Raw genomic sequence first — 27,907 nt, forward strand, 5'->3', positions numbered from 1 at the left:
CACAATTGGAAGTCCAAAACTCTACATTCAGTGCCTCTCTCTCTCTCATTCATGCTTTTTTAATTCAGGAGCCTTACAGCTGGTGCATAAATCAATATTCACTCCAAGAATTAATCTTACAGTGTAGATCTAAACTCCAACTCTTTTCATCTAAACCTAATGGAAAACTGTTTGTAGCCTTCTGTGCAAATCTATAACCCAATGAATCCCATGAAGCGGCAAGTTTAAAGTCACTTCAGAAGAGATACTGTAACTGTAAATAGAGAATTCTTTTAGAAGATTTTGTGGCTTTAAGGAGCAATGTGTATTGACCCAAGATGTTTATACTGCACATGCAGTGATTTAAAAATCAGCAAATCAAATTATTCTTATGATTCTTTCATAATTACTGTCAGAGTACAAAGTAGCATTTGTTGTTAAAGTATTTTAATGAATCCTGTGTAAAATTATTATTATTAGCATGTATGGTTACGTCTTAATTGCTTTCTTTTATAATAGCCAACATCACATATCAGCATGATGTATTCATATTCCGCCACCCTGCTGCTTAATAACTGGTATCACCATTGGCCACTGAAAAACATTTATCAGTCATATAAATGCACATTGCTGAGACAGGTGTTGGGACAGACACAAATGCTTAAAAATAGACTAAGAAGGGGGAAACTACTATATACAAGGGGTTTCCAAAATAACATCATATACACATAAAATTTAAAATAAATAAAAACAATACAAATTCAAATCAAGATAATCATACATTACGCTCCTTCAAATTCAAAACTATAAACCTTACATCTATTAATATTAATGTAAACATCAATTTGACTGAGAACTCTTATGAGAGAGAGCCAAAGGAAATAACTGGATGTACAGTTTAACTGCACAATCTGAAGAAGGAACAAGAACATAATGCACGTGTGATTGATCATTATGAGTAATATGTTAAGTGATTTTAAAACGAAGTTTAGTCTGTGCGCTACATTAGCGACACATATGGCAGGAGTGGCTTTCTGAGAGAGGGGTGTCTCTTAAGAGTACGCCCAAGTCTAGGCTAAGTAATCAGCAAACTGAAGACCACCACAGCTGCATCGACCCCCTTTCTGGTATTATGCATGCAAACCAAGAGCTCCGACCGAGCTCTTGTTAGCGACATGGAAGTCACTTCCATTAAGTAGAGAAGAAACGCTTTGGATGTGGCAACCGTGCGGCAGAAATCCCGGCTTCAAGGGACAGCGGAATACTGAATTCGGGCTTGCTTGCATTCATACATTCATTCATTTTTTTATTTTATTTTTACGTGGACAATCATGTTTTTGTTCTTCTGGGGACTAAGTTTTTTAGTATTGCTCTCTGATTTTATGAATGCACTAGCTTCAGCAGGGAGACCGCGAGGATCAGAGAAAGGTACGGGCTCTTTTCGTGAACTTTTACTCTCTCATTCAACTCTGTGTCTTGAGGAGCGGAGAATGAATGACTTTTCCTTGCTTGCTTCAGAGCTCATAGCGCGCTGTATGAAGACTCTTCGAGTAATAGTAGCCTAACTGACTTGACACCTGATTCATTTCGTGGAGTCTTAGAAAAAAAAGTTAGCAACTATTTTGAAGGAGATTTTCATATTTTTGTATGTAGTGTAGGCTGACATTATGAATTGTTAAAGAAAACTTAAAGTTGCGTTCCTAGGTTATTCATCAACCCTGTTACCATTATATTTTTCTATTTTGAGTAATGATTTTTTTTCTTCAAAAAGTATTTTCTTTTTTTTCTTCAAAAACTCTTCAAAGACAGGTTTAAGTGCTTTTTCATCACGTTTTATGTTTTTAAGTAGGGAACGATCTTGTGTCAGTCAACCCTGTTACCATGGTCATTGATAACTAAAAAAGCAGGTATTTAAAGAACATTGTTGTCTTTCTATGAAGTGTAGTTTTGCTATATTGTAATGTCATATTAAAATGTAAACTGTCAAGCCTGTTACCTGTTTGTTACAAAGACGCGCAGTGCAGTATTCGATCATTTAGAGGACAATTTGTCTGAAAAATGTTTCAAAAAATGTACTTTAAAAATTAGGCTATATTAAACTCCAAACGATATTAATAGAATAGTATTGATACTGAATTATACTATTCAATCTCTGCTTTCGTTCACAGTGAAATTGCAGCAGTTTGGCGCGTATGAGATTGTAACTCCGGCCAGAGTGAATGAAGCCGGTGACACACTGCCAACGGGCGTGCACTTTAAGAGGAGAAAGCGGAGTACCGACCCAGTTACCGGCAACATCTCCCATCATTGGACCTCTCCGCACGTCTATTATCAAATATCTGCCTTTGGGCAGGACTATTCCCTTAATCTTACACTCGAGTCGGGATTTATTGCGCCAGTTTACACTGTCACGATACTTGGAGCATCCAGTGAAAATAATAATTCAGAAGAGGGAGAAGAGGAGGACTCGGAGTATCAGCACTGCTTTTATAAAGGACATGTGAACGCTGGGCAGGAGCATAATGCAGTAATCAGCCTCTGCTCCGGTTTGGTGAGTTTAATACATGTTTATTGTTAACAATAGAGTACTTATCTTAATCATAATTTATGCGATACAGGTCGCGGTAAGCATTCTGAAACTGTTCATATGCACTTCAGACCTTTCGTATGTGATTACATAACTACTCACGAATACATAAAAAGAAGTTTAGCGCGAGTTAGTAGTCGGGTACATGCGCTCTAGGTGACGCACACTTATCAGTAGCATAAGCAGCAGCATTGTGTGCTGACGTCAATGTCAGTCCATATATGGGACTCAGATGCATGATATGGGACTCGGATGTCTGTTGATGTGAACGTGGGTTCGAGCCATGGAACTATTTTAAGCCAGTAGTCATGGGAACTAGTAAATGTTTTTTTTTTTTTCTTTTTTTTTCTCTCGAATCGTTTGTTCCAAATAACCTGTTTAATCCGTATTTAGCGCTTTTTTTGTTGTCTCGTGGTCCTTGACATCCAGGTAATGCCAAGACTAAAACATGAAAAAGCGTGTTCCCCCAAAACAGTTTGTTGCATGCATAGAGTCATGATTCAGTTAATTAAGAACCTATAACTTACACTTGCATTAAACACAACAAAAATTAATGTATGTCTTTCATCTGAAAGTGCTTTAGCTTGCTTGATTAAAACTGAACTTGAACACAACCTGGAGATTGTCTCAGTTCCAGCAACATTTGTGATTTGACTGACTGCTTTTGAGGTTAAAATCGATTTCACACTATCCAGAGCCCTCCAAAAGCAATATGTTGCTGGTAAAACATCTGCTATAATGTAATGAAATGCTTGCAATTTTTGTGTCGATTGAACGTCAATGGAGGGCACAAACTCACATAAACTTAATAGTGAGGCATGCATGCAAATTTTAGTAAAATAGTCAGGCTGGTTTGTGATGGCCAGTTTGTATCCCTTCATAATCAGGTGTATGCAAATAATTTGTCAAAAATCTGTTTTCTGTAATATAATAACCAACCTCAAACCTGTTCAATATGTTTCTTCTTGAAGATAAGGAGATGAATTACCAAAGTGCTTTTAGGAAATTCACATTTCAAATCTTTATGCTTCATAAGTGTAGCTGAATTTTCTGATAGTTATCAGTAACATTCTGCATTCATTACCCCCCAGAGGCCAGTGCACTTATATGCATGCAATATATGTTTACTTTATCACTCCATCAGCCATTTAGGATTTGTACGTAAGTAAAATCTTAGGAGGAAGTTGTAAGGGCAATTTACAGCCACCCACAGAATGTGTCTATAGACTTCACTGGCCATGGACCAATTCAAACATTGTTGTTATTTGTTTTAGCTTGGCACTTTCAGGTCACCAGAAGGGGAGTTTTTTGTAGAGCCCCTTCATAGCTACAATGGTCAACATTATGAAGAAGAACACATCAAACCTCATGTCGTATACAGAAAAGATGCCTCAAAAAAGACTGTAGATGATTCGACTACATGTGAAACGTCAGGTAAGTAGGAAGACACCTAACTCTTACCTTTGGAAGTGGAAAGATTAAGATTAGATAAAACATTTGATTTTAAACGTTAAAGTAAAACAAATAACTGTAATATTCACAACAACGGAAATCCATTGTTAGATACTACTGGATCTTTCAGTGCACTGTACTCAATCTATTCAAGATTAGAAGTGTAAAATTGCCATATTGTTTCTGTATAGTTATACAAATGGTATATGTTAATGCATATCTAACTTGACCAGTAGTAATCCTAAATCTAAATATGATTATGAATATGGACAGCACAGCGCCTCTAGGCACGGAAACGGACATGCTATCATTGACGTTCAAATACTCAGTGCTATTCATAGTGTCATTTACAGTGCATCCTTCACTTTTCTATTTTTAAATGTCATTGAGTAGAAGTCAGTGGAACAGGAAAAATCATTTTGGAAGTTCTTGGTATCATTCCAATCTTAGTTTACTGCCACAAAATCCTGTTGACTCTTGCACTTCCTTTGGCCTGAAGATAAGGAAACTCAAGAGGCCCAATACCATGAAAGCCACGTGGTGAGATGCATTGTAGAAAAGTAATGCCAGTTTTAAGTGTTTGTAAATTCATTGCTACAAAAATAATGCACGCTGCCATGTATAAATAGCACTCAACAGCAGCTTTGTTTTTTGAAATATCCCTTTGGTATTGTGTTATGTTAAGGAAACCTTTGGCCCCAAAATTGCTGGGAAGAACTTATTTTATATGGCAAGAGTTTTATTGAAAGCTCCATTGTGGCTTTCTTTTTGTCTAGTGGAATAGGATTCATTTTTATTCCCAGCACACGTTTCTTGCAAAGCGATTTTTGTGTAAAATCAATTACCCATTGTTTGACGTTGAGTATAAGGACTGGGTTATGTTGCATTTTTGTGCTATTTTAAGCTTAGGAAAATTAAGACTATCCAGTTATTGCATTTAAGTAGTAATCATAATGATACTCTATAAACATATATTGTGACCTAAGATTTCACTGTCCATAGATGAGGAGTCATTATGCAACTTTCATTCCATACCGTACATTAGCATTCAAAAGTTTAGGTATAATGTTTGAGAGTAAGTCTCTTATGCTCACCAAGGCTGCATTTATTTGTTAAAAATGCAGATTAAGAGTGTTATTGTGAAATATTATTGCAATTTAAAATAATTGTTTTCTTTTTTAATATATTTTAAAATGTAATTTATTTCAGTGATGGCAAAGCTGAATTTTCAGCAGCAATTACTCCAGTCTACAGTGTTACATGATTCTAAAGGGTGGCATATATTCACTTTTCTGGAGGCTCATCTGTCTACAATCCATATTATCATCTAATATAGATCATAATGAACCCTCCTTGTATGCAAAATCACTTCTTTATATTTTTAAACATGTATTGTTTTCCTCCTGCAATGCAGGGCATAAAGAGCCACACCACAGACACAGGAACAGACTGAAGAGAAAGTCGCCCTCAAGCTTGTTGTCCAACCTGGAGACTCTTAATTCCAGACTCTTCTCTGCCGCCATCCCCTCAGAAAACAAGCACAACTTCACTAATGAAAGCAGTGACTCCAAGCCACGCTGGAGATCAAAGCGTTTCCTCTCCTACCCCCGTTTTGTTGAAGTCATGGTTGTGGCAGACAGTAAGATGGTGGAACATCATGGAAGCAACCTCCAGCACTACATTCTTACACTGATGTCCATCGTAAGTTCTGCCCAGTTAACGATAGTTTCCTGGTTTGATGGGTTTGGGTCTTTTGCTTTAGGGTCTCGTGGGGGGATAGATACTTGCTCTTACTATGCTCTTATGGGACAGATCATTAGCATGAGGTGAATGTGTCTGACAGACTTGATGAATGTGAATATAAAACAAATAAAATCAGGTATGATGCATGGACTGCATTCTTTAGATGCTTTTTTCGTTGGAACTCACAGGGAGGTTAGGTGACCTATATTTTGATCTTGGCAAAGACTGTATTCTCAGCAGGATCTGGCAACACAAGCTAGTTCTCAATGGCCAAGAAACATTTTTTTCAACAGCTGAGGTTAATGTCAAGTGTTAAACGAGGTCTGTGTGTATTGAAATTCAGAAATAAAAAAAAATCAAGTCAGCTAATGTAAAAAACACCCTACTAAGTACTTTCACATTTTGAGTGAAAAATATGCTTTCACTCGTGTCTTCAGTTACATCAAGATGAATGCAAATGAAGACACAGAATTTCTTCTTATAAAGCAAGGGTCTCAAACTGATATTACAGGATCCTACAAGTTACGTAATGTTCTCCAATGGTTATACTGTATACACCACCGTTCAAAAGACTGTGGTCGGTAAGATTTAAAAAAATGTTTTTGAACAAAGTCTCTTATGCTCAACAAGGCTGCATATTTGATCAAAATACAGTAAAAACAGTAATAATGTGAAATATTATTTTAATTTACAACAACTATTTTTATGTTAATATATATTTTTTAAAAATTACCTTATTTCTGTAATGGCAAAGCTGATTTTTCAGCATCATTATGATTATCATTTGACATCAATGTCACTTATGATCAATTTAATGCATCCTTGCAGAATAAAAGTATAATTTCTTACAATCTTACCGACCTCAAACAGTTTTGAACAGTAGTATATAATATAATAACTGCTGAAACTCTCTCGGGGTGGTAGTTTGATACCCCTGTTGTAAAGTAATTAGAAGCTTTGACAGTGAATTCCAATTGTCTGTGTTCTCTCACTTAGGTTTCCTCCATCTATAAGGATCCCAGCATTGGAAACCTGATTAACATTGTTATTGTGAAGCTGGTCATCATAAAGAATGAGCTGGTAAGAGTTCTGTTTGAGGAAGTGTGGTAATTAATTGTTGCATTAAGAGCTCTTTTAAAATGTACTTAAGCAGTTTATTAGTCAAGCCTTAATTATTTCCATATGGCTAAATGTTCTCATCTTTCTCTGTTCTTCTATAGGATGGTCCCAGTATCTCTTTCAATGCACAAGCCAGTTTGAAAAACTTCTGCATATGGCAACAGAGTCAGAACCATCCGGATGACAACCATCACTCACATCATGACACCGCCATTCTAATCACAAGGTAAAAGCAATTTTTATGGGATGCTTTAGATTTTGGATATTTCTTTACCTAGTCTTATTGCTCACAGTTGTTGTAGAATACAAAACATACCATAAGTCTAGTTGTGTGATGTTTTGTGTCTTCTCTCCACAGTGTGATTTCAGTGCCATTCATGTGGCAACACTTGGTGTGAACGTTGAAAATGGCAAAAATTTGTTTAATGATTTGAGTAACAAAGTGATTATTTATGGTGCTACAATTACTCGGGTCACACTTTTCAAGGCTATGAGTGCAGAAAGAAGAAACCATTGGACAGCAAAAACACAAATGCAAGATAGAAGGGTATCCAAATTTTTGACGCCTTATCCTTTTTTTGTTTTTAGGCAGGACATCTGTCGAGCACGGGACAAGTGTGACACTTTAGGTAAATCATCTTTGTGTGAAAATGGTGATTATGATTAAACTTATGTCGACAATGAGAATGATGTTGATGGCAGTGATGAGAATTACAACAACTACTACGAATAATATTACTCCTTTAGTTTTGACTATAGCCACTGTGTTCTCTCATGCTCAGGTCTTGCTGAGCTGGGTACAGTTTGTGATCCCTACAGAAGTTGCAGTATTAATGAGGATAATGGACTCAGTACTGCGTTCACCATTGCTCATGAGCTTGGCCATGTGTGAGTACTATTCTTGTGAAATGTTTTGCTTCGGAAATGTGTGCGTACTTTCCCCCTTTAAATTGAATGCTACTTTTTGTTCACTTTTTGCTATCTAGCACAATGACAGTCATGCATTTTTAAGTCTTAAATGTGACTTAAGTGTCCAACTGTAACGTTTCCTGAATTATCCTCAAATGCTCTTGTCTTGTTTACTTTGCTTGAGAGGTGCTTTTATTATACCCAGAAGTACTGCTTCTAAAATACTCCACTTCTTCAAGGTCCACAAGTTTCTCAGGCCTCTTCACTATAGTTTTATTTTTTTTTTAGATGTGTTTCTTTTATTTTGGGAAGATGTCTTTGCCTTTTGTACAGCTCGATAACAGTGTGTCTGTGTCTGATATGCAGCTTCTCAAGGTCTTTTGTTCATCACTGCAGAAATGACTCTGGGCTTTTTTAGCTTAATAGACTCTTGGAGGTAAATTATCAAAATAAATGATGTCATGACACATACAGTGATCTCATGATGGTCAAGCACATTAAAACAAACATTAAACTATTTCAGTCATAGCTTGGCGAAAATCTTAATTTAAAGGCTAACATTTATGTCACAATTATGGCAAATGCATCTACACCTAAATTTTTTTTGCATGTACAGTCATATGGAAATGACCTCTAAAGGCCTTTAAATAAACTCCCTTTTTGAATTCCATTCTTATCCGGTGGTAGGTGGTGACATCAGTGCCGTGCGCTTGAGTGGGGATTTAGTCCTGGTGCTGTACAATGCTATGCAGCTCGTACCACCTCTCTCCGCTATGGCCGTCACAGAATCTGATATGTGCTGCTGCTCATGGGATTATTACTTTCCTTACTAGTGGCCAACTGTTATGAGTTTTTTAATATTGCCAGTATTTCTTGCAATATCTTGAGAGCAGGGTGGCAAATGGTCTGTTAAATGCTGATATAAATAATACAATTTATTGATGACAAATGAAAAAATGTAACGGTAGCACTTTATTTTACAGTCCTGTTCCTCATGTACATACTATGTACTTATTATAGTAATTACAATAACTATGTAATAACTAGGTACTAACCCTGAACCTACCCCTAAACCTAACCCTACCCCATGTAGTTACCTTGTATTACCAGAACGTTCTTAGATAATGATACTGTAAGTACACTATAAGTACATGTAAGTACACGTACTGTAAAATAAAGTGCAACCAATGTAACTGAACTAAAATGAGCACTGTTCTTGCTAAATACTTGCTAAATACTTACATATATATATATATATATATATATATATATATATATATATATATATATATATATATATATATATATCCTTTATGGTTTGGGCTATTTAATTGCACAGTCTCACTTCCCCTATTTTTACATTTAGGTTACCTTTGCCATTATGTACAGTAATGTGTTATCTAATCCTAAAATTAATATCCATTCCTCATGTTGTACATCATAATGCTGCAAAGCTTAAATTTAATTGCAGCATTGCTTTTAGTTTAAATTTGTCTTTTAAAAAATAATATTGATTATTTTAACAACATAAAACATATATATGTATATATATATATATATATATATATATATATATATATATATATATATATATATATGGCCAATTATTCTGTAAATTTTAAATAATTATTGTGTAAATTTTTTATATATATAATAGTCGTGTGTGTGTATATATATATATGTATATATATGTGTGTATATATATTTACACACACACACACATATATATATATATATATATATATATATATATATATATATATATATACACACATTTTATATATAATAATAATTGACCAGCTTGAAAAAAAATTGCATTAAAGCATTTTTCACATTGAATTAAACATGACATTTTGAAGTAGAAGACTGGTCAGTCTTACAGATACTGTGTGGATCAGTTTCGGAGTACATGTGTCCTGAACCTGCTCATCATCTTGTGCTGTTTGTGTGTGTGCATGTGTGTTTTCAATTATGCTCTCAGGTTCAACATGCCTCATGATGACAGTAACAAATGCAAGGAGGATGGAGTCAAGAACCAGCAACATGTGATGGCCCCTACACTCAACTATTACACCAATCCATGGATGTGGTCCAAATGTAGTCGGAAATACATCACAGAGTTCCTCGAGTATGTAAACCTGTGATGTTGGCTTGAACTCTCAATTTTGTGCTCCAGTGTCAACATTCATTTGTTTTCTTCTAAACATTCTCAATTGAGATGGAAACAATGTCATCAGTAGCAAATGGAACAGATTTTTTTTTTGTCTTCTGTCACTTACTAAGAACACTTCTGTTGTTTGTGTCTTGTTTGTTTAGTTTTTGTTCAACTCATTTGTTTATCATTTCTCATTAGCACAGGGTATGGTGAGTGCTTGCTCGATGAGCCAGTTTCTAGGCCATACAGTTTGTCCCAGCAGCTGCCTGGACAGATATACAGTGTCAATAAACAATGTGAGCTGATATTTGGGCCTGGGACACAGGTGTGCCCATATATGGTGAGAAGATCCCTCAGGGAATTGCACAACATACCGACATGGACGTCTTCCACTGTGTATTATCTGCTGTATAACATTATTTATGGAGATGTTTTTAATAAAAAACTATGAAGAGAGTCTGTAGTAGAGCCTGTTAGTTATATAAAAGTGACTTTCAAAGCATGCTGCATGTGCAGTACAAATGCTGTGTGTGAGTGTTTGAGAGTTGTTAAGCTAACAGTAATTGTTTGGATGTTGTGCAGACACAGTGCAGGAGGTTGTGGTGCACCAGTCCAGAAGGAGTCCAGCGTGGCTGTCGGACCCAACACATGCCATGGGCCGATGGGACGGAGTGTTCTCCAGGAAAGGCAAGCACTTCAGTGCATCAAATTTGAAAATATTTATAAAAATGCCATTGGGCTCCAATGTTGTTTAGACCACAAGAAACTCCAAAATATCTTCTTTTGTGTTAAATGACGTGAGTGAGGTTTTGGGGTGAACTGTCCCTTTAAAAAGAAGATTTACATAGCGTTTTGTATTTTGAAGCAATAATACACTTGGCTGGTTGCTTGAGTTTGCTGTACAATATGTGATTTGTGTGTAGGTCCAACAGATGTTTTTTTGCAGATGAAAAGCAGATTCATCAGTTCAACTTCAAACACATTTTCCTCCAACTAGCGACCAAATCACTTGCACAATGACACTCATCCTCACTAATATACTGTTTTGACACTTTCTCTGTTTTACAATGTTTCCCAGATTGTGAACTCAAGTCAGAGTTGCATAGTTGTAGTGATAGTGAATGTCAGTGCATCTCTCATGACCTCCATATAAAAAACATTGCAGATAGCATCACAGAAAGGCAATTTTACATCTCAGCATTGAATTGCTGCCATGCACTGTTTTTCTCTAAACATCATATATCCTTTCAGTGTGGTATCATGCAGCTTGATGTATCTAGAAATGCAGAGGATCAGTCTCTTGCAGCTTGTTTTGATTTTCACACTGGGACCATCCATGATATGCGGATTGTCTGGTAATCATTGGGTGAAACTGTTTTACATCTGAGCTTTGCATCACCCAGCTTGACCCATGTGCAGGTTGACGGCGGAATAGTTCTGTAGCTTGGCGCTTCGTTCCATAAAGTTCATTCCATTGAAATACATTGTCATGAATCATATGAAAGGGGTTTCTAAAGGCCACGATATAGGTTGTTCTTTGTTGTTCTTCGTTATGAGGTAAAAAGAAGTATGACTTTCAGTAAAAATGACAAATTAAATTTCTGCTATAAAGCAGTTTGTTCAATTGCCATGGACCAATGGTAGTTTGAAGGCGTTTACCAACTTTGTTGTTGTTTGTTAAAATAGATGAGACAGTAGAATAGATAATTCAGCCAAAGAGATGCTTGACAAGGGTTTTGAGTGAAACAAAACACACTTTGAATTGTCATGTTGTCTGTGTATCAACATCATTCCTTGTCATTCTAGTTGGTGGACTTTATAATAAACAGGCTGCATTGACTGATTCTGCAATGATCTCATCTTTTCTCTGTTTGTTTCTTGTTTGCAGCATTGTAAACATGGCCTGTGCATCCATAAAGAGCATGAATCTGTTCCAGTAGAAGGGGCCTGGGGCGTCTGGAGTCCCTTTGGCACATGCTCAAGGACCTGCGGAGGGGGAATCAAGATCGCTGTGCGCGATTGCAACCGACCTGTGTAAGCTGCCGCTCTTTGTAGTCTTGCATCCTCACTGGACTGTGAATTGGCACCAGGTTTCTTAATGTTCCTGGACAAATGATAGCATCACAGCCATCCCGAAGAAGAATATTCTTCAATAAAGACTGTATACTTAATGCACATGGGTAGACAGCAGGTTTTGCTCTATTTAAATTGCAGCCAGACACAAACGTCATCAAAAAAAAAACAAAAAAAAACAGAAGGGACTTTCTAAGAAAGGATTTATAGTTACCATTTATAATTAATTTTTCTCAATGTGACTGTGTGCTCTGTTTATGTGTCTTTATGATATTTAGGCCCAGAAATGGGGGGAAGTATTGTGTTGGACGCAGAATGAAATTCCGTTCCTGCAACTCTGAGCCATGTTCCAAGCAAAAGAAAGACTTCAGGGAGGAACAGTGTGCCAGCTTTGATGGGCGGCACTTCAACATCAATGGTCCAAAACCAAAAGTCCGCTGGGTGCCAAAACACAAAATAATAAATTTATAAAAACAAAAAAATACAAATTTCACAAATACTAAAAAACCATATATACCATAGGTCTTTTTCAAACAATGAAAGATCATAGTGACCATAAAATCCAAAAAACTAAAAAAAAACACAAAAATCAATCATGCCTGTTGCTTTTCATCCATATATCTTCCATATGTATTCCACTGAAACAACTTGTAAATAAACAATTATAATAAGAAATATTTTAAAAATTACTAAAACTAAAATGAAAATATAAAAATAAAAGATAATTCCAAATATTAATAAATACTGTAATAATAAATAAATAATACTAAAACAACACTGCAGATTTCTCGCTTGATGTTTGCCAGTAATTTCTGCTGATATGCCCTCAGTATTTCTTGAAGATGTCCCTATGGAATAAGTTCCTTAATTGTTTCAGTTCAAACTAATTGTTAAACTAATATATAATTGCTTTCAGTATGTATAACCCATATTAAACAATTCCCCAGAATTCCCTCGTTATTTGAAATATGATGGAGACAATCATTTCAAAGGTTCCATACTTTCAAAATTAAATTACCAAACCCAATTACATTTTATTACCTAGGGAATAGTGTAGTACAATAGCTGTGATGCGAAACATATTATCAATGTCCTAAATACAGTAAGGCTGAAGTCACACTGTATTAACTCTTTCTCATGGCTCTGTGTGCTATAGTTCTGATGAAGGATCGCTGTAAGCTATTCTGTCGTGTGGCGGGCAGTACAGCTTACTACCAACTCAGGGACAGAGTTACTGATGGCACGCAGTGTGGGCCTGACACCAACGACATCTGTGTGCAAGGCCTGTGCAGGGTGGGTGCTTTTGTGTGTCTGTATGGTGTGAAAATGCACCTTAAATCAATTAATGTCCTGCAGAATTTGAAGAAATAGTCCTGTATAATCCTGTTCAAGTGTCCTTTGAATTAATTTCACATTCTGTTTCTGCAGCAAGCAGGATGTGACCACGTGTTGAACTCCAAGGCCAGGAGAGATAAGTGTGGAGTGTGTGGTGGGGATAACTCATCTTGCAAGACTGTGGCAGGAACGTTCAACATAGTGCATTATGGTAGGTGACACAAGTTGTCAGTTTAGTGCAGTTCAGATTAGTTTTTTTTCATGTTAGTCAAAGTAACCCAGAGTAGCTTAATTCAAATTTAGCTTGAGTCACTTCAGGTCCACACAGTTCAGCCCAATTACAGACTAAAAGAACAATGATATTTACTCTATATTAATCATTTTGGAAGAGCATTTTATTGATTTCTGCTTTTTTATAGGTTACAATGTTGTGGTGCGAATTCCCAGCGGTGCTACAAACATAGATGTGAGACAACACAGCTATTCAGGGAAACCAGAGGACGATAACTACCTCGGTAAGACAAGAAATTATGTTAGTCGTTAAATACAAAAGCATATTATTAGGTTTTTTTTTTTTTCATTTCAGTTGTAGTTCAATGGTAGTTCAGAGGATTTAAATAAAACTTGGCAATGTAATAATAAATATTAGAGATGCACTGATAATTGTGGCCAATACTGATGCTGATAATTATTTTCATGTTATATTCATATTCAATTTAAATTATATACTATTTTGTCTACTTAAATAAAAAAATAAAACCCAAAAACCTATGAATTTTTTAATAAAATACATCTATAAAATACTAAGTGCATCGTACAACATCATAATGTAAAGTATGAAAATTTTGAGATTTGATTTTAAGAAAATATTGCATTTAAAAAAGTTAAGTTATTAGTTTAATTATTTAAAGGTTTACTTTAGATGTTGGCAAAAGTAATGACAAATGAGTATATAATTAAATATTCAATATTGGATGATAAATTTTAATAATCTAAAATCAACAGATATCAAAATATCATGCATCCCTAGTAAAAATTTAATATTTTTGTCAGGTGTCTATAGAGCATGTTATAATTCAGTTTGTGCTGATGCTTTACGCATCATTACATGACAATTGTCAAAAGACAAACTGATATGCATATTGATCATGAACAATCCTAATTTAAAATGACTCCAATGTATTTGCTTTGATGTGCCATAAGTTAACCGATGTCAAGATTTAATGCAAGCTTTTTAAGAGGCTTTTGCAAGAGTTTTCAAAGACATTTTTGTGTTAATGCTTCTGAACTCTTCAAACCTAAGGAAATATGTGCTGTTTTCAGCAGATTACGGACCTGTGATTGTGTGTTTATTGATATCTTTGCATGCCTATGTGTATTTGGCTCATATGTGTGTCTTTATGCATGAGGAACAATGGTTGGCCGGTGTAATGTGTGAAGTAGTGAGGAAAGTAACTCAGGAAATTAGCTACATAATCACATTAGTGTGCATATTAGAAGCATACTGACTTCAGCAGAGCAAGACGTGGCCTTTTCACAGAAAACTGGATTTCTTTACCCCAATTAGCCTAATCTGCCCTGACTGTTGCTAAATCTGACTGTATATGAAAATGTTTTATTCCTTAGGTCATGCAGGTCTTGTAGTGAATCAAATTTGTATTTAAAACAAATGCTATTTGATTGTTGATCCTGTCACGTGCCTGAATATATATTTGCTTCTTTTGCTTGAACATAAAGAAAATAAAGCATGCATGTTGTTTCATTTTTGTTTTGCAGCCTTATCCAATGGCCGTGGAGAATATTTACTCAATGGAGATTTTGTGGTCAGTATGTTTAAAAGGGAAGTCAGAGTAGGGAATGCTGTTATTGAATACAGTGGCTCTGACCATGTTGTTGAGAGAATCAACTGCACTGACCGCATAGAAGAGGAGATTATTATCCAGGTAATATGGCTTCAGTGAATTCAATTTGAACTTTTATGTTGTCTTACATTGTGGAATATTACAACTTCATATTTTAAGAACGTGTCAATCATTTTTGAACTCTTTGTGACATCATACGTTTGCTCTATATGTGATCTTTTCCAACTAGGTGCTATCCGTAGGTAACCTCTACAACCCTGATGTCAGGTATTCCTACAATATTCCCATAGAGGACAAACCTCAGAAGTTTTTCTGGGATGCATATGGCCCATGGCAGGATTGCAGTCTTTTGTGCCAAGGTGGGTGTGAAAGAAGCAACAAATATTTTTTTGTGAAACAGTTGCCAGAAATGTCAGTTTAGAATTTGGTAAACTCGAACCAGACGTTTAATGCTGGCGAGGTCATCCAGTTCAGTGTTTCTTGGAAATTTGGAGAACGCAATGAGGAACTTTCTTTTTTCTTTCTTTGTCTAGATCACAAACATGTGTTTGAACTTGTGTATGTCTTGTGCTGTATGTTACATCCATCAGGAGAGCGCAAGAGGAAGATCATGTGCAGTCGTGAGTCGGATCGAGTGGTTGTGTCCGATCAGCGGTGCCATGGCTCTCCCAAACCAGCTGTGATCTCTGAGCCATGCAACACAGACTGTGAACTCAGGTACATGTCCACATTGACTAGTTTTATAAACTTTTAGTGTCTTGTTTAACCAAAATATACACTAACGTCAAAAAGTTTGGAGTAAGTGAGACTGTGTGTGTGAGAGAGTGTGTGTGTGTATGTGTGTGTGTGCGTGTGCGTGTGTGTGTGTGTGTGTGTGTGTGTGGGTGTGTGTGTGTGTGTGTGTGTGTGTGTGTTTGAAAGAAATTGTGACCCGTGCTGGAAAAATGAAACGTAATGAAGGAGCAAAGACAACATGATTTTGAGCTAAATTCAAAAAAAATAAAAAAAAAGTAAAAAATGGGTTCATTAATGGGTTCAAATAATAAGTGTAGATGTTTAATTACCTTTATTTGTAAGTTTTCTGGGAGGAGTACCTTTTCTCCGTTCGCTTCTCACCCTGACAGTCATCTGAAGATCGCACATAAAGGCGCTTCAGACTGCGCACGATCCCAATAAATATACACAGAATTACAGTATTTAAGTGTTTACGCAAACATAATCTTTTATGTTTGAAGTGGACATTTGGGGAACTGTTGAAGAAAAACATCTGATGTGTAACGTTATATTAGATCCGTGCATTACAGTACGTCTTAATATAAACCGCCTCATTAATGTTAATCTAACAATAAAAGAAAAGAGGGAATTCACTTGCTGTTCTTGAATGACCTGCTTTTGTAGTTTTAATAATCAATGTATTTGTAATTAATAGACTAAATGGATTTTTACATTTGATTATTTGTTTTTCTTACTTAAATGAAATAAAAAAAAGCTACATTTTATTTTTTGCATTACTTCTTATTTATAATAACAAAGATAAAATAAAAAATAGCTATATTGTAATTGTTAATATAGTAATTATTATTAAGAAAAGAACTGGAGATGAAAAGTTGCAGGTGATTTTGCTTTGGTACCTTCAGAAAACTTAAACTCGATTTTTCTCAAAATTGACTTAGCTGACTCTATCGACATCAAATGGGTGTCGCTCAGTCATTTTTGTCCAATTTCAACAAATCATACATCATTTTGAAGGTCTCTTAATGGAGAATGTGAACATTAAAATAACTCATTTTTGAACATTTCATTTTGCTAGCACTGGTCACAATAATTACTTTTATTCATGTATATTTATCTCCCAGATAAAATGTCAATATTTCTTGAATTTACAGCAGGCAGTTCGCTATATATATGCAATATGGGGTTTAACCTTGTTGGATTTCTTGAATTTACAGGTGGCAGGTTGTTCGCAAAAGCGAGTGTACAGCCGTATGTGGTCTGGGTTTCCGGACTTTGTACATTTACTGCATCAAACAGAGCAGGTTAGATGGGAAAACCCAGAAGGTTGACGACCGGTATTGCAGCAGCCAGCGCAAGCCTGAAGACAAGGAGGTGTGCCATGGAGACTGCAACCCTGGTGGATGGGAGTACTCCCTCTGGTCTGAGGTGCAAAAAACCTCATTGGTCTCAAATCAGCTCTTGTTGAACATATTGATTTTCTTGTAAAAATGTGGACTGTATATATTTGACATATAACTTACCGTGAGGATTTTTTTCTTGGTTATTTAGTGCTCCAGGAGCTGTGGAGGAGGAACACGTCGTAGGAGTGCAGTATGTGGAAAGTCAGCAGAAACTAATGACGAAAGCAAGTGCAACCCACAAGAAAAGCTTACAGTCCAGCCTTGTAATGAGTTCCTATGTCCTCAATGGAAAACTGGAGACTGGTCTGAGGTAATCACTGACCAATGCATCCCTTGAAAATATGGGCAGCGTCAACTTTAATCTGGATTTATGCAGACTATGCTTAAACCTTTAAAGTAAAAATTTAGTCGTCCATCACGACTTATCCTAATGCTAATTTGGAATTCATTTTGTAGTGTTTAGTGACATGTGGCAAGGGCTATAAGCACCGCCAGACTTGGTGTCAGTTTGGAGAAGAGCGTTTGGATGACCGTTTCTGTGACTCATCCAAACCAGAGTCGGTACAGGCCTGCCAACAGCAAGAATGTGCATCCTGGCAGGTGGGACCCTGGGGACAGGTGAGAGAAACTAGTTATTGTTTTGGTGCGTCATGTTTAGGTGTGTGAGCTATTACATGAAGTATATTTGATGCTTATGCCTGTGAAATGGAAATTAAATGCAATGTATTTCCAGGAGTCAGTGCAGTCGTAGATATTGTAAACAGATTATCACAGGTGCAGTGTGGGTGGAAAGCAACCACAAAAACTGAACAAGGTTAGGGACCAGACAAAGAACAGCATTTGGTATTTTTGTGCCGGTGTGTAAGACATGCGAAACAAACATAACTATGCTGTTTTATAAGGTATGTGGATCCTTGAAAGGTTTAAAAATGTGTTTCATTTGCTTTTCAAAATTCAAGGCCATGGAAAATCTGAAACATCTCAGTGAAAAACGTTTTAAATATTGTTCACAGAGGTCCTACATTTGTCGATTGAAAGATTTGCTTCTCTTTAGGCAGCCGACTTAATAGGACTCTGATTTAAAGATGCTGTGCTGCATGTACTTTAATAAAATGCCAGCAGAGCATGTTTAAAGGTTTTTGTTGGCAATCAGCACTCATTTTGTTTTTGTTTGTTTTGTCAGCTGTGCATGGAAATCAGTAATCAACATTCAATGGTGCAATAGACTGTGCTGCTTTAAAACATCTGTGTGAATGTGCCGTTTTTTGATCTTGTACTGCCTTTGTAAGGGAGATAAGACTGATTTTTTTTCATTCTGATTTATATGATAACCACGTTGAATACTGAAGAAGTATTACAACTGTTTTCTATTTTAATATGTTTAAAAATTACATTTTTCATAATGGCAACTCTGAATTTTTAGCAGCATAACGCCAGATTTCAGTGTCACATGATCATTCAGAATTCATTCTTATATGCTGATTTCATGCTTAAAAACATTTATGATTATGATGATTATTATTAACAATGAAAACATTTGCTTAAATATTTTGTGGAGACCGTGGTTGTTGTTAGTTTTTTCTTTCAAGATTCTTAGATGAACAGAAAGTTAAAAAATTGCAGCATTTATTTGAAAATAATATAAAAGAAAATCAAGTAATTTCAGAGTATTGAATATAATAGTTGTTTTTAGCCTATTGCCAATCATAAAGTTGAGCAGAATGTGGTGTTAAAATTTTTTAATCTTTTTTTTGTTGCAAAATTCATCGTAAATGATTGCATACACCATGTGAATATCATCCATTCATGGATAATCTGTTTTTGATCCACTTGAGCAGTTTATGGCTGTCTTTAGAAATGCAAATTGTTTTTTTCCAGAGATATCCCAGAGGGGAATCACACAATTTGTAACATTTGTGTGGGCAAACTATCTTTACGCCCTAAAGTATGATAGAGATTAGACATCACTCTTGCATAGATAAAACAATCATGATACATACATGTTTGAGGTGCTTTACTGAAGCATATGTGATCTAGCTGTAAATGCTGCCACACGAGCTTGACCTTGTTGCAGTCAAATCAGCGATGAGGAAATGAGATTACGAAAAAAGGAGAAAGGTGGACAAATTACTGGCCCACGTCCCAGGTTGCCCACGCGTGTGCTTATCACATCAGTGCTGGACTGATGCCAGCAGGCAAATAGTGAACAGTCTTAAATTTAATCTTATTCTCTTGGGTAAATCATAGGCATTACTATATAACATTAAATAGGATACTGCCCCTAACTGACCTCCCTCTTTATTTGTGTGTGTAGTGTACCACCACATGCGGCCCGGGCTATCAGATGAGAGCTGTGAAGTGTGTGGTTGGCTCATACGGCTCTGTCATGGATGACTCTGAATGTAATGCAGCAACACGTCCAACCGACACTCAGGTAGGAGCATTGATCTCTAACATTCATACTGACTCTCATTAATTTCTCTGTTTCTCAATATTGATTGTGAACTAAGAACTATGTTAGTTTTTCATAATGTAACTGCTGAAAACTATAAAGGGGTGAACCAGTCTTCCTGGTTCAATTTGCTGTATGCTTAATGAAATGAAAGAGCGAGAAGCCAGTGTGGGGGTTAAAAGTTGCTTTTATTAACTGAACCACACCACAATTCAGAAACCTTAGCAGATCATGTGTTTTCCTTTATTGCAAACACTGTTTTGCCATGAAATAGACATGATTTGTGATACTATTACATTAATGTGATAGTTCTCCCAAAAATAAAATTGTCATTATTTACAAGTTGAGTTTCTTTTTTCTTTTAAACATAAAAGAAGATATTTTGAAGAATATTGGTAACCAGACAGTTGACAGTATCCATTGACTTCCATAGCTTTTTCCATACTATGGAAGTCAGTGACTACTAGCAATTGTTAAAGGTTTGGAACAACTTTAGGGGAATAAATGATTAAAGAATTTTCATTTTGGGGTGAACCATTTTGGGGTCACTTTCATGTCTCTTAGGTATGTACGAGTATCATTTTACTAAGTATTTTTTACACCATCCTGGAATAAGAAACTGGAAAAGAGAAAAGAAAGTGCATGCAGGTATAGCCTGAAAGGCAGGAAGGAAGTTTCCCAACCAGCATATTTATGACCTGCAGTCAATAAGACCTTGTCTGAAGGAAGAGCAAACAAACACACACACACGCTACATCTGGTCATTATTAGGATCATTTTGGAATAAGGTTTTGGGATATCTAAAAATATCAGGTAATTTAATTTTTGTCTATGTCTATATAGTTCCACTACAGAATTATATTTAATAGTTATTTAAGTTCATTTGCAGTCTTCTGGATCTTATTTTTATTTACTTAATCTGCACGTACCTGCAAAATTACATTTATCCCGTTCCCCCTCCCCCAGACCTAATTTCTTTATGCAAAATATAATTTTTTTTTTCTTTTGATTTTGGGATGAAACGTGACCTTGAATGTTGCCAAAGACACCCAGAAGTGGTTACGCAAAAATGTTGGCGATGAAATGTTTGGCATACTGCTCTGGATGAACCGTAAATATAAACTATAGGAGACAGAGAGAGAGAAGAATGTAATAAATAAGGGATTTTGTAGAGTCAGCTGGATTATTGCAAAATAAGTCCAGGCTAGGTGATCAGGACCCGTTTGCAAAGTGGAAGGCACCCTGAAGGAATTTATTTTACGATAATACCAGGATGACTCTACATTATGCCACATATTACACAGCTACTTACCAAGGTCAAATTTTGATTTGAGTTTAAATTATTTAGTTATATAAAATATAAGCAGAAAGAACAAGCTGTGTAGTAAATCCAAGTTTGCCTTAAAAAGTGGTGGGGACGAGATGCGAGACGAGGAGGTTATATCTGTTAAAAAAAAAAAAAAATATATATATAATATATTATATATATATATATATATATATATATATAACTTTATAATTTTATATTTTATACAATTATTGCAAAAATAAATGTAATATTCAAGCACTTTAGTCATGACAACCATATACATTGTGCGCTTATTCCCTTTACGCGAAGCACACGTGTATAGCAGCAGTACATATGGAATGGGTCCGGCTATGTATGTTTCAAAGCCATCTTCTGAATCAAGTGCATATCACTTGATCATTATTAAGATAAAAATATTTTCTTTGCACTCAGACTCTGATTTCTGCAGTATAGCACAATTTAAGACAGAGTTTTCACAGCCAAGCAATCTTCCCCGCAGGCCTGGATTTATGGAGGTGCTAGAGGGTGCAAAGCATCCTCAGTTGAAGCTGTGATAATAAAATATTGGCAAAACAGATTTGGCAAATGATCAGTGCGCATTTGTGTTTGCACTCTGGAAAGCGTCAAAGGTTTCTATTTTAACATGTGTATTGCCCTGAGTAATGTAACCAATCACAGACATATCTGTTTCATTTCATGAATGCAATGGCCAGAGGCATTAAAGTTAGAGTCCACTCACCGCTCAAAATGCCGTTGATTTTGTCCAGTGCTGAGTATTGTGCACTCGCGAATCCTCTCATTATAACAAACAAAGTGTAAACATGATGTAAATAACAGTTTCATTTCGTAGTGTAGAGAGATTCATTTATTTTAAGGGAACTTCGTAAGATCACGATAAGATTAGTGACAGCTTGTTAGTAATTATAAAGGGAGTGCTCTTTGCGCCATAGTAATGGATTCGACAATATATTTCCAAATGGATTTGCATTAAGGTCAGAGCCCCCTCGCTATTTTCAGAAGCACCCTCAGTGATTTGATTCTGCCTGGCTGTCATTAATACAGTACTATGTCTGTTCCAAACGGGCGATATTAACTTCTAATTTAACTTCTTGATAATGATATAATGTAATTTGTGTGCTTAACTTAATGGTATATTTAATCTGAATGTGCAAATATAGGTTTACTTCATTGCTATCACACAGTGAAAGAGTGTGTTCAGATATAATTACTCCATTTACTGTTTATACATGCTGATATGTCCGTGACAAGCTGGCTGGCACAAATATATTTTGTGTTACATAGGTGAGCGTGATTTCACCAAGTACAACATGTTCCTGGATCAACATTCCAATCAACCAATCAGAATTGAGATATAACTTTTCAGGAAATATCTGTTTTGGGCTTACAGTCAGGATTAGGTGCTTCTACACCCTTGTTATCATTTCCCACTGATTTTAGGAATAAATGATGGATAGGGTTAGGGGTAGGGATTGGGTTAAGTTTATATTTTTGGACAATAATGTTGATCCAGGATCATCAAAAGATGTTGATCCAAGAACATATCTTACTTGGCAAAATCACGGCGACCATAAGCCTTCCACACACTCAAGTGGTGGGACTTTGGCAAAAAGTGGTGGGGACATGTCCCACTCGTCCTACCCACAAATTACGCCTAATCGTTGTTATGTAGGAAAATGGTTAATTATGCTATACAGTTTTTATACAAAAGTATTTGACCACAGAATGCTGTGATTGGCCAGTCAGAGACAGGTATTTCAGAGAGACATGTAAAGTGATTGGTGAAGGCAGAAACCGAGGGGGGATAAGTGGAGGTAGGTGGGAGTGTGAGAGAGGTCGGAACCGAAAGGAGGGATATGGCAGACAGAACGAGAAAGCAGGAGGCCCCCTGGATTTAAAGAACAAGTGATTCCAGCCAGTCGAGCATAAATCAAGCACACTGGCTCCAGCCATGAAGCACTACCGGCTTCACCCCTATAGAGTCAGGGATCTTCATTACTAAAAAATTGATTGTCCTTCCCCACTTCCTCCCTTCCATAGGACTGTGAATTCTCACAGTGCCCTGTCACTCATCCTGTTGCCCCAGAGACCAAAGTGATATCACATCCTGGTCATAAAACACAGTGGCGCTTTGGATCTTGGACACAGGTACATTCTTGATAATGTGATGTATATGAATTATTAGTGGTAGTTATTATGCTAGACGCTGTAGTAGGTTTTGTAGATATCCTAAAATAGTTGTTCTTTACAATAGTGCAGTGCCACCTGTGGGAAGGGCACCCGGATGCGCTACGTAAGTTGCCGTGACCAGCAGGGTGGAGTAGCAGAGGAATCAGCCTGCTCCCATCTTCCAAAACCTCCTGCTAGTGAGGTTTGCTCCATAGTGGCATGCGGACAGTGGAAGGTTCTGGAATGGACTGCGGTAAATAAAATATACCTTTTTTTATTTTAATATAATGTCCTGATCATTTTATTTTATTTTATTTTATTATTTGCCTAACTTTTTTTATTTTTATTTATTAGCATAAATATTTTTGTTTAGAGAATATCTGAAAAAGTCAAGCAAGCTAAACTAAGGGGACTATTTTTCTTTTTTTTTCAATTTAAGTAATAGTTTATATCAAAATACAAATTCTGCCAATACATAGCTTGGCAGTCATTTTAAGGCTCAAATTAAGTGTGGTAGGTTATCATCTTAATATATGGTGTTATTGTTCAGTGTGTTTTCTGTATAATTATGTGTTTGGTGTGTGTATCTGTCTGTATTTACAGTGCTCCGTATCCTGTGGTCAGGGTAAAACTACACGGCAAGTAGTGTGCGTGAACCTCAGCGATCAAGTTGTGGATATGAGTGAGTGTGACCCAGATGATCAACCAGCAACAGAGCAGGAGTGTGCCATGCCCCAGTGTCCGTCTCGCTCCAGCGACCATGGGGGCTTTTTACCTAACCCTGATTCTCGGAAAAAAATGGTTCCCACCGGACGAACTGACCGTAACAGAGCTGGCAGACTTCAGTCTCATCAATGGAGGACTGGACCATGGGGAGCGGTAAATACCTCTAAAAATGATTATATCTCTGCATGTCAATGATGTTTGATTTACTCTAAAAACTAGCTCTGTTAGAGACCTTTTGCTAACTCAGGAACAGAATGGCATATAAGGTATTGATCTCACCAGTGCATGAACTCTTTAAGTTATCCAAGCATCAGCATTTCCTCTTTCTGATAAATGCTGCTGTTTCCTTCATGATAGTCTCTAGAATTCAAAGAACAGCTTAATGTTGTGCAGCAGTTGGGAAGCTCTTCCAGGTATTTGTAGACGTATTCTATCTATCTATCTATCTGTCTGTCTGTCTGTCTATCATCCATCCATCCATCCATCCATCCATCCATCCATCCATCCAATGAAGCAGTGTTAATTTTAAAAGCAAATTTTGATTTAGTTTCAGTCTTAGTCTTTTTTCCATTTAGTTTTAGCCACATTATAGTTATCTGAATGGTTTTAGTTTTATTCAACTAAATATCATAAGATTTTAGTCAACTAAATCTACAGTACATTTAGTCGACTAAAATCTAATGTGTTTAGTTACAGTGTAATGCATTTATTAAGCATTTCTCTAAAATTGCCAAATAATATATTTGTGGTGCAACGCGATGCTGTCTGCACTGGATGCAGTGCGGTGCAACATGACAAATCCCTTTCAGTAAACTGATGCCTCGTTCTATATATGACGTACTGAAACAAATGATTTGCAATGGTCACTTTGGTGCGTCCAGTGTAGACAGCCTCAACTGTTGCATCCAGTGCAGTCATTTTATTTCATTATTGTCTCATTTTCGTCAGTGAAAAAATGTTGTTGATGAACAATATGATGAAATTGAACACTGCACTGAAGACTGCAGTAATGGCTGCTGAAAATTCAGCTCTGCATCACAGGAATAAATCAAAATTTGAAATATATTAAAATAGAAAAGAAAAATTTAAATTTAAAAATAAAAAATTCACAACAATACATCATATTAAATGAATCAAACCAAATTAATCAAAACATACTTAACACAAAAAAATTAAATAAAAAATAATTAAAAAAATCATATTGACAAAGGTAATTTATGGTAGTGAATTCATACAACATAAAGACACTTTTAATTATTGTATTGTTTTTGCCGTTCTGTGGTTCTCTCATCCCATTTAATTCAGACTGTTCTGAACTTATCTAAAACATCTTTTCTTTTGCCATACCATTAAGAGACAAGAGTATTTTAGCTAAATCATGAGTGCATGAAACAAAATGTCATTCGGTTTCAGCATTTTCAAAAGAATTTAAAAACCTGCTGCTTGATTCCCAGTCATAATCTTTCCCATCAAAGTTGTCAGTGTTGGCCAGTGTTTATTTATTGGCGTATATTTTCTGTCAAGGCTAATGGGATATGAAATTGGTCCATTGAGAATGTGCTTGCTAGTGTTTGTGATTGTGTGTGTGTGTGTGTATGTGTGGCCTTCTCTCATTATGTAGCTTCTGTTTCTCTTTCACATCTCTCAGTGTTCAAGTACCTGTGCTGGAGGATTCCAGAGGCGTGTGGTGGTGTGTCAGGATGAGAACGGCTACCCTGCCAACAGCTGTGATGAAATCACTCAACCCATAGAGCAGCGCTCCTGTGAGTCCGGCACCTGCCCTCAGTGGTTCTATGGCAGCTGGGGTGAGGTAAGATGCTCTGAATTGAATTGAATTAAATGGAATTTATTTTATATAATCAAATATATGTATACTGCTGTTGAAAAGTTTGAGGTCAGTAAGATTTGTTTCAAGAAATTAATAGAAATTTATGTTTTATTTAGAAAGGACACATTCAAATGTTTAAAAGTGACAGAAAATACATTCATAATGTTACAAAAGATTGTTATTTAAAATATGTTCTTTTGAACTTTCTATTCATTAAAAATTCCTGGAAAAAAAGAAAATCCACAAAAATATTAAACAGCGCAACTGCTTTTAACATTGATAATAATAAGAGATGTCTCTTGAGCACCAAATCTGCATATTAGAATGATTATAAAGGATTGTGTGATAAGACTGGAATAATTTAGCAATGCCATCACAGATATAAATTACATTTTAAAATGTATATATAGAATAAAGGAAATATATCGACCCCAAAGTTTGAATTGGTGTATGTATGTAGATGCTATCCATTAGCTAAGTAAGACTAAGGTTTTGGTCACATTACACGATTTCCATTTTAATCACACTTTTACATTTTTAATCACATTTACAACCTCATTCAAATGTGTTTTGTATCTGAATTGTACATTTCTTGCATTAGCGTAAATAAAATTTGTTTGCTATTCAGACAAAAAAATACAAAGGATTTGAGTAGGATAGGCCAAAATATCTTATATTGTCTATTTGAACGAGGCTTTAGAAGTGTCCTTACTCAGGAAAACATTATGACATTTTGACATTATATGTGTGGTCCAAACTGTCTTTTAAAAATGTACTCTCAGAAAAATTATATCTGTTAATGAAACAAGACTTTCACTCTTTCTTTTCTCTCACCCATACTCTGTTTCTGCCTCCCTAGTGTTCAAAATCCTGCGGAGGAGGGATAAAGACCCGGCTGATCGCTTGTCAGCGGCCCAACGGGGAGCGTTTTAACGATCTGAGCTGTGAAATTCTTGATAAACCACCCGACCGAGAACAGTGCAATACTCAGTCCTGCTCTATTAACCCTCACTGGAGCACAGACCAATGGAGCTCGGTACGCTCGTAACTATTGAAACTTTCTCCCTTCATAAGCTGTCATCCTCACAACATGCCAGTGTTTCTTTACACTCAAGACATGAAGAAGAAAAACTGAAACTCTGATGGTTTGATCTTTGAGTAAGCAAATAACTGGTTTTAACGTTTGCTGCTTATTGGCGAGTTTCGGTTGCACTTAAAGATCCACCAAACATGCAGTTAAATATTGTTTTAGAGTTTTATATCCTGACTGAAAAAGTGAGCATCTCTTTGGTCGATGTGTTTGTTTGAATGGTGTTTTGTTTGATTTTTTCCCTATTTAATTTTCTATGTTAGGTTTGTTTTGCCCAACGCAGCTGTACTTTGGATAAATACAAATCATTGTGACGCCCTTTGTTGTGGCTTGTGTTCAAAACACTACAGTTGTATATAGTATTTCAAAAACATAGGCAGCAACACTTGTATTGCTCCACTTTAGAGCTGAAACATCTGGCCACAGGCGGTTTACTTTATTATATTGAAACTATCTCCCTGTGTTTTTTCTATCACTCTTCATAATTCATTTCTCATGAATTCGTTTTTTTTTTCAACCATACCTCACATGAACTCAGCTAGCCATTGACCTTTTTCAAATTCATGATGGTGCTTTTTCAGTACAAGGGAGACTTTATGTGAAAATCTGTGTATAGTTGCTATATTTTTGTATATTTAAGGTAACTTACAGAAGTACATTTTGAAGTAAATACAAAAAGTTGTGACGTAAACTAAAATCAGATGTAGTTTTGTGTCATTTTATGTCTGTTGATTTGTTTTGCAATTGTAAGATCAGTATTATTTCAATTTAGTGTATAAAGCATCAAAAACCGTGTTCTAGTCTAGTGTGTAAAATTTCTCATTGTATTTCCCTCAGACCCAGGGAAGGCCAGTTTTTTTTTTTTTTTTTTTTTTTGCTTGTTGGCCAGTTACTTGTGTCTACCTCATTCTCAATGAAGAGCCCCACATACATCTTCCATCCGCTTTATATTTACAACCATTCATT

The 27,907-nt window shown here is 36.1% G+C and overlaps 1 protein-coding gene across 1 annotated transcript; it reads left to right on the forward strand.

The window, feature by feature from the left end:
* The first annotated feature begins 920 nt into the window (after window positions 1–920).
* On the forward strand, window positions 921–27,869 carry LOC109066672 (A disintegrin and metalloproteinase with thrombospondin motifs 9-like). Its single transcript, XM_042766248.1, has 28 exons — window positions 921–1,407; window positions 2,148–2,530; window positions 3,841–4,000; window positions 5,433–5,719; window positions 6,758–6,841; window positions 6,982–7,106; window positions 7,469–7,509; window positions 7,663–7,768; window positions 9,771–9,917; window positions 10,143–10,284; window positions 10,527–10,631; window positions 11,833–11,978; window positions 12,296–12,469; window positions 13,166–13,310; window positions 13,446–13,563; window positions 13,772–13,867; window positions 15,129–15,295; window positions 15,444–15,573; window positions 15,805–15,931; window positions 17,164–17,374; window positions 17,498–17,659; window positions 17,806–17,967; window positions 19,664–19,783; window positions 23,169–23,276; window positions 23,383–23,550; window positions 23,901–24,176; window positions 25,672–25,833; window positions 26,711–27,869. The coding sequence occupies exons 1-28, from the start codon at window positions 1,311–1,313 to the stop codon at window positions 26,897–26,899; spliced, it is 4,338 nt and encodes a 1,445-aa protein (XP_042622182.1). The 5' UTR covers window positions 921–1,310; the 3' UTR covers window positions 26,900–27,869.
* The last annotated feature ends 38 nt before the right edge of the window (window positions 27,870–27,907 follow it).

Source organism: Cyprinus carpio, chromosome A11 (assembly GCF_018340385.1).
Source record: "Cyprinus carpio isolate SPL01 chromosome A11, ASM1834038v1, whole genome shotgun sequence".
Lineage (NCBI taxonomy): Eukaryota > Metazoa > Chordata > Actinopteri > Cypriniformes > Cyprinidae > Cyprinus > Cyprinus carpio.

What these genes read in the sequence shown, in the direction of transcription:
- LOC109066672 (XM_042766248.1), top strand. Translation starts at nt 1,311, where the DNA reads ATGTTTTTGTTCTTCTGGGGACTAAGTTTTTTAGTATTGCTCTCTGAT. An exon ending in GTGTGCAAGGCCTGTGCAGG is followed by an intron (nt 13,311 to 13,445) that starts GTGGGTGCTTTT and finishes CTGTTTCTGCAG; the next exon opens with CAAGCAGGATGTGACCACGT. An exon ending in AGTACTCCCTCTGGTCTGAG is followed by an intron (nt 17,375 to 17,497) that starts GTGCAAAAAACC and finishes TTGGTTATTTAG; the next exon opens with TGCTCCAGGAGCTGTGGAGG.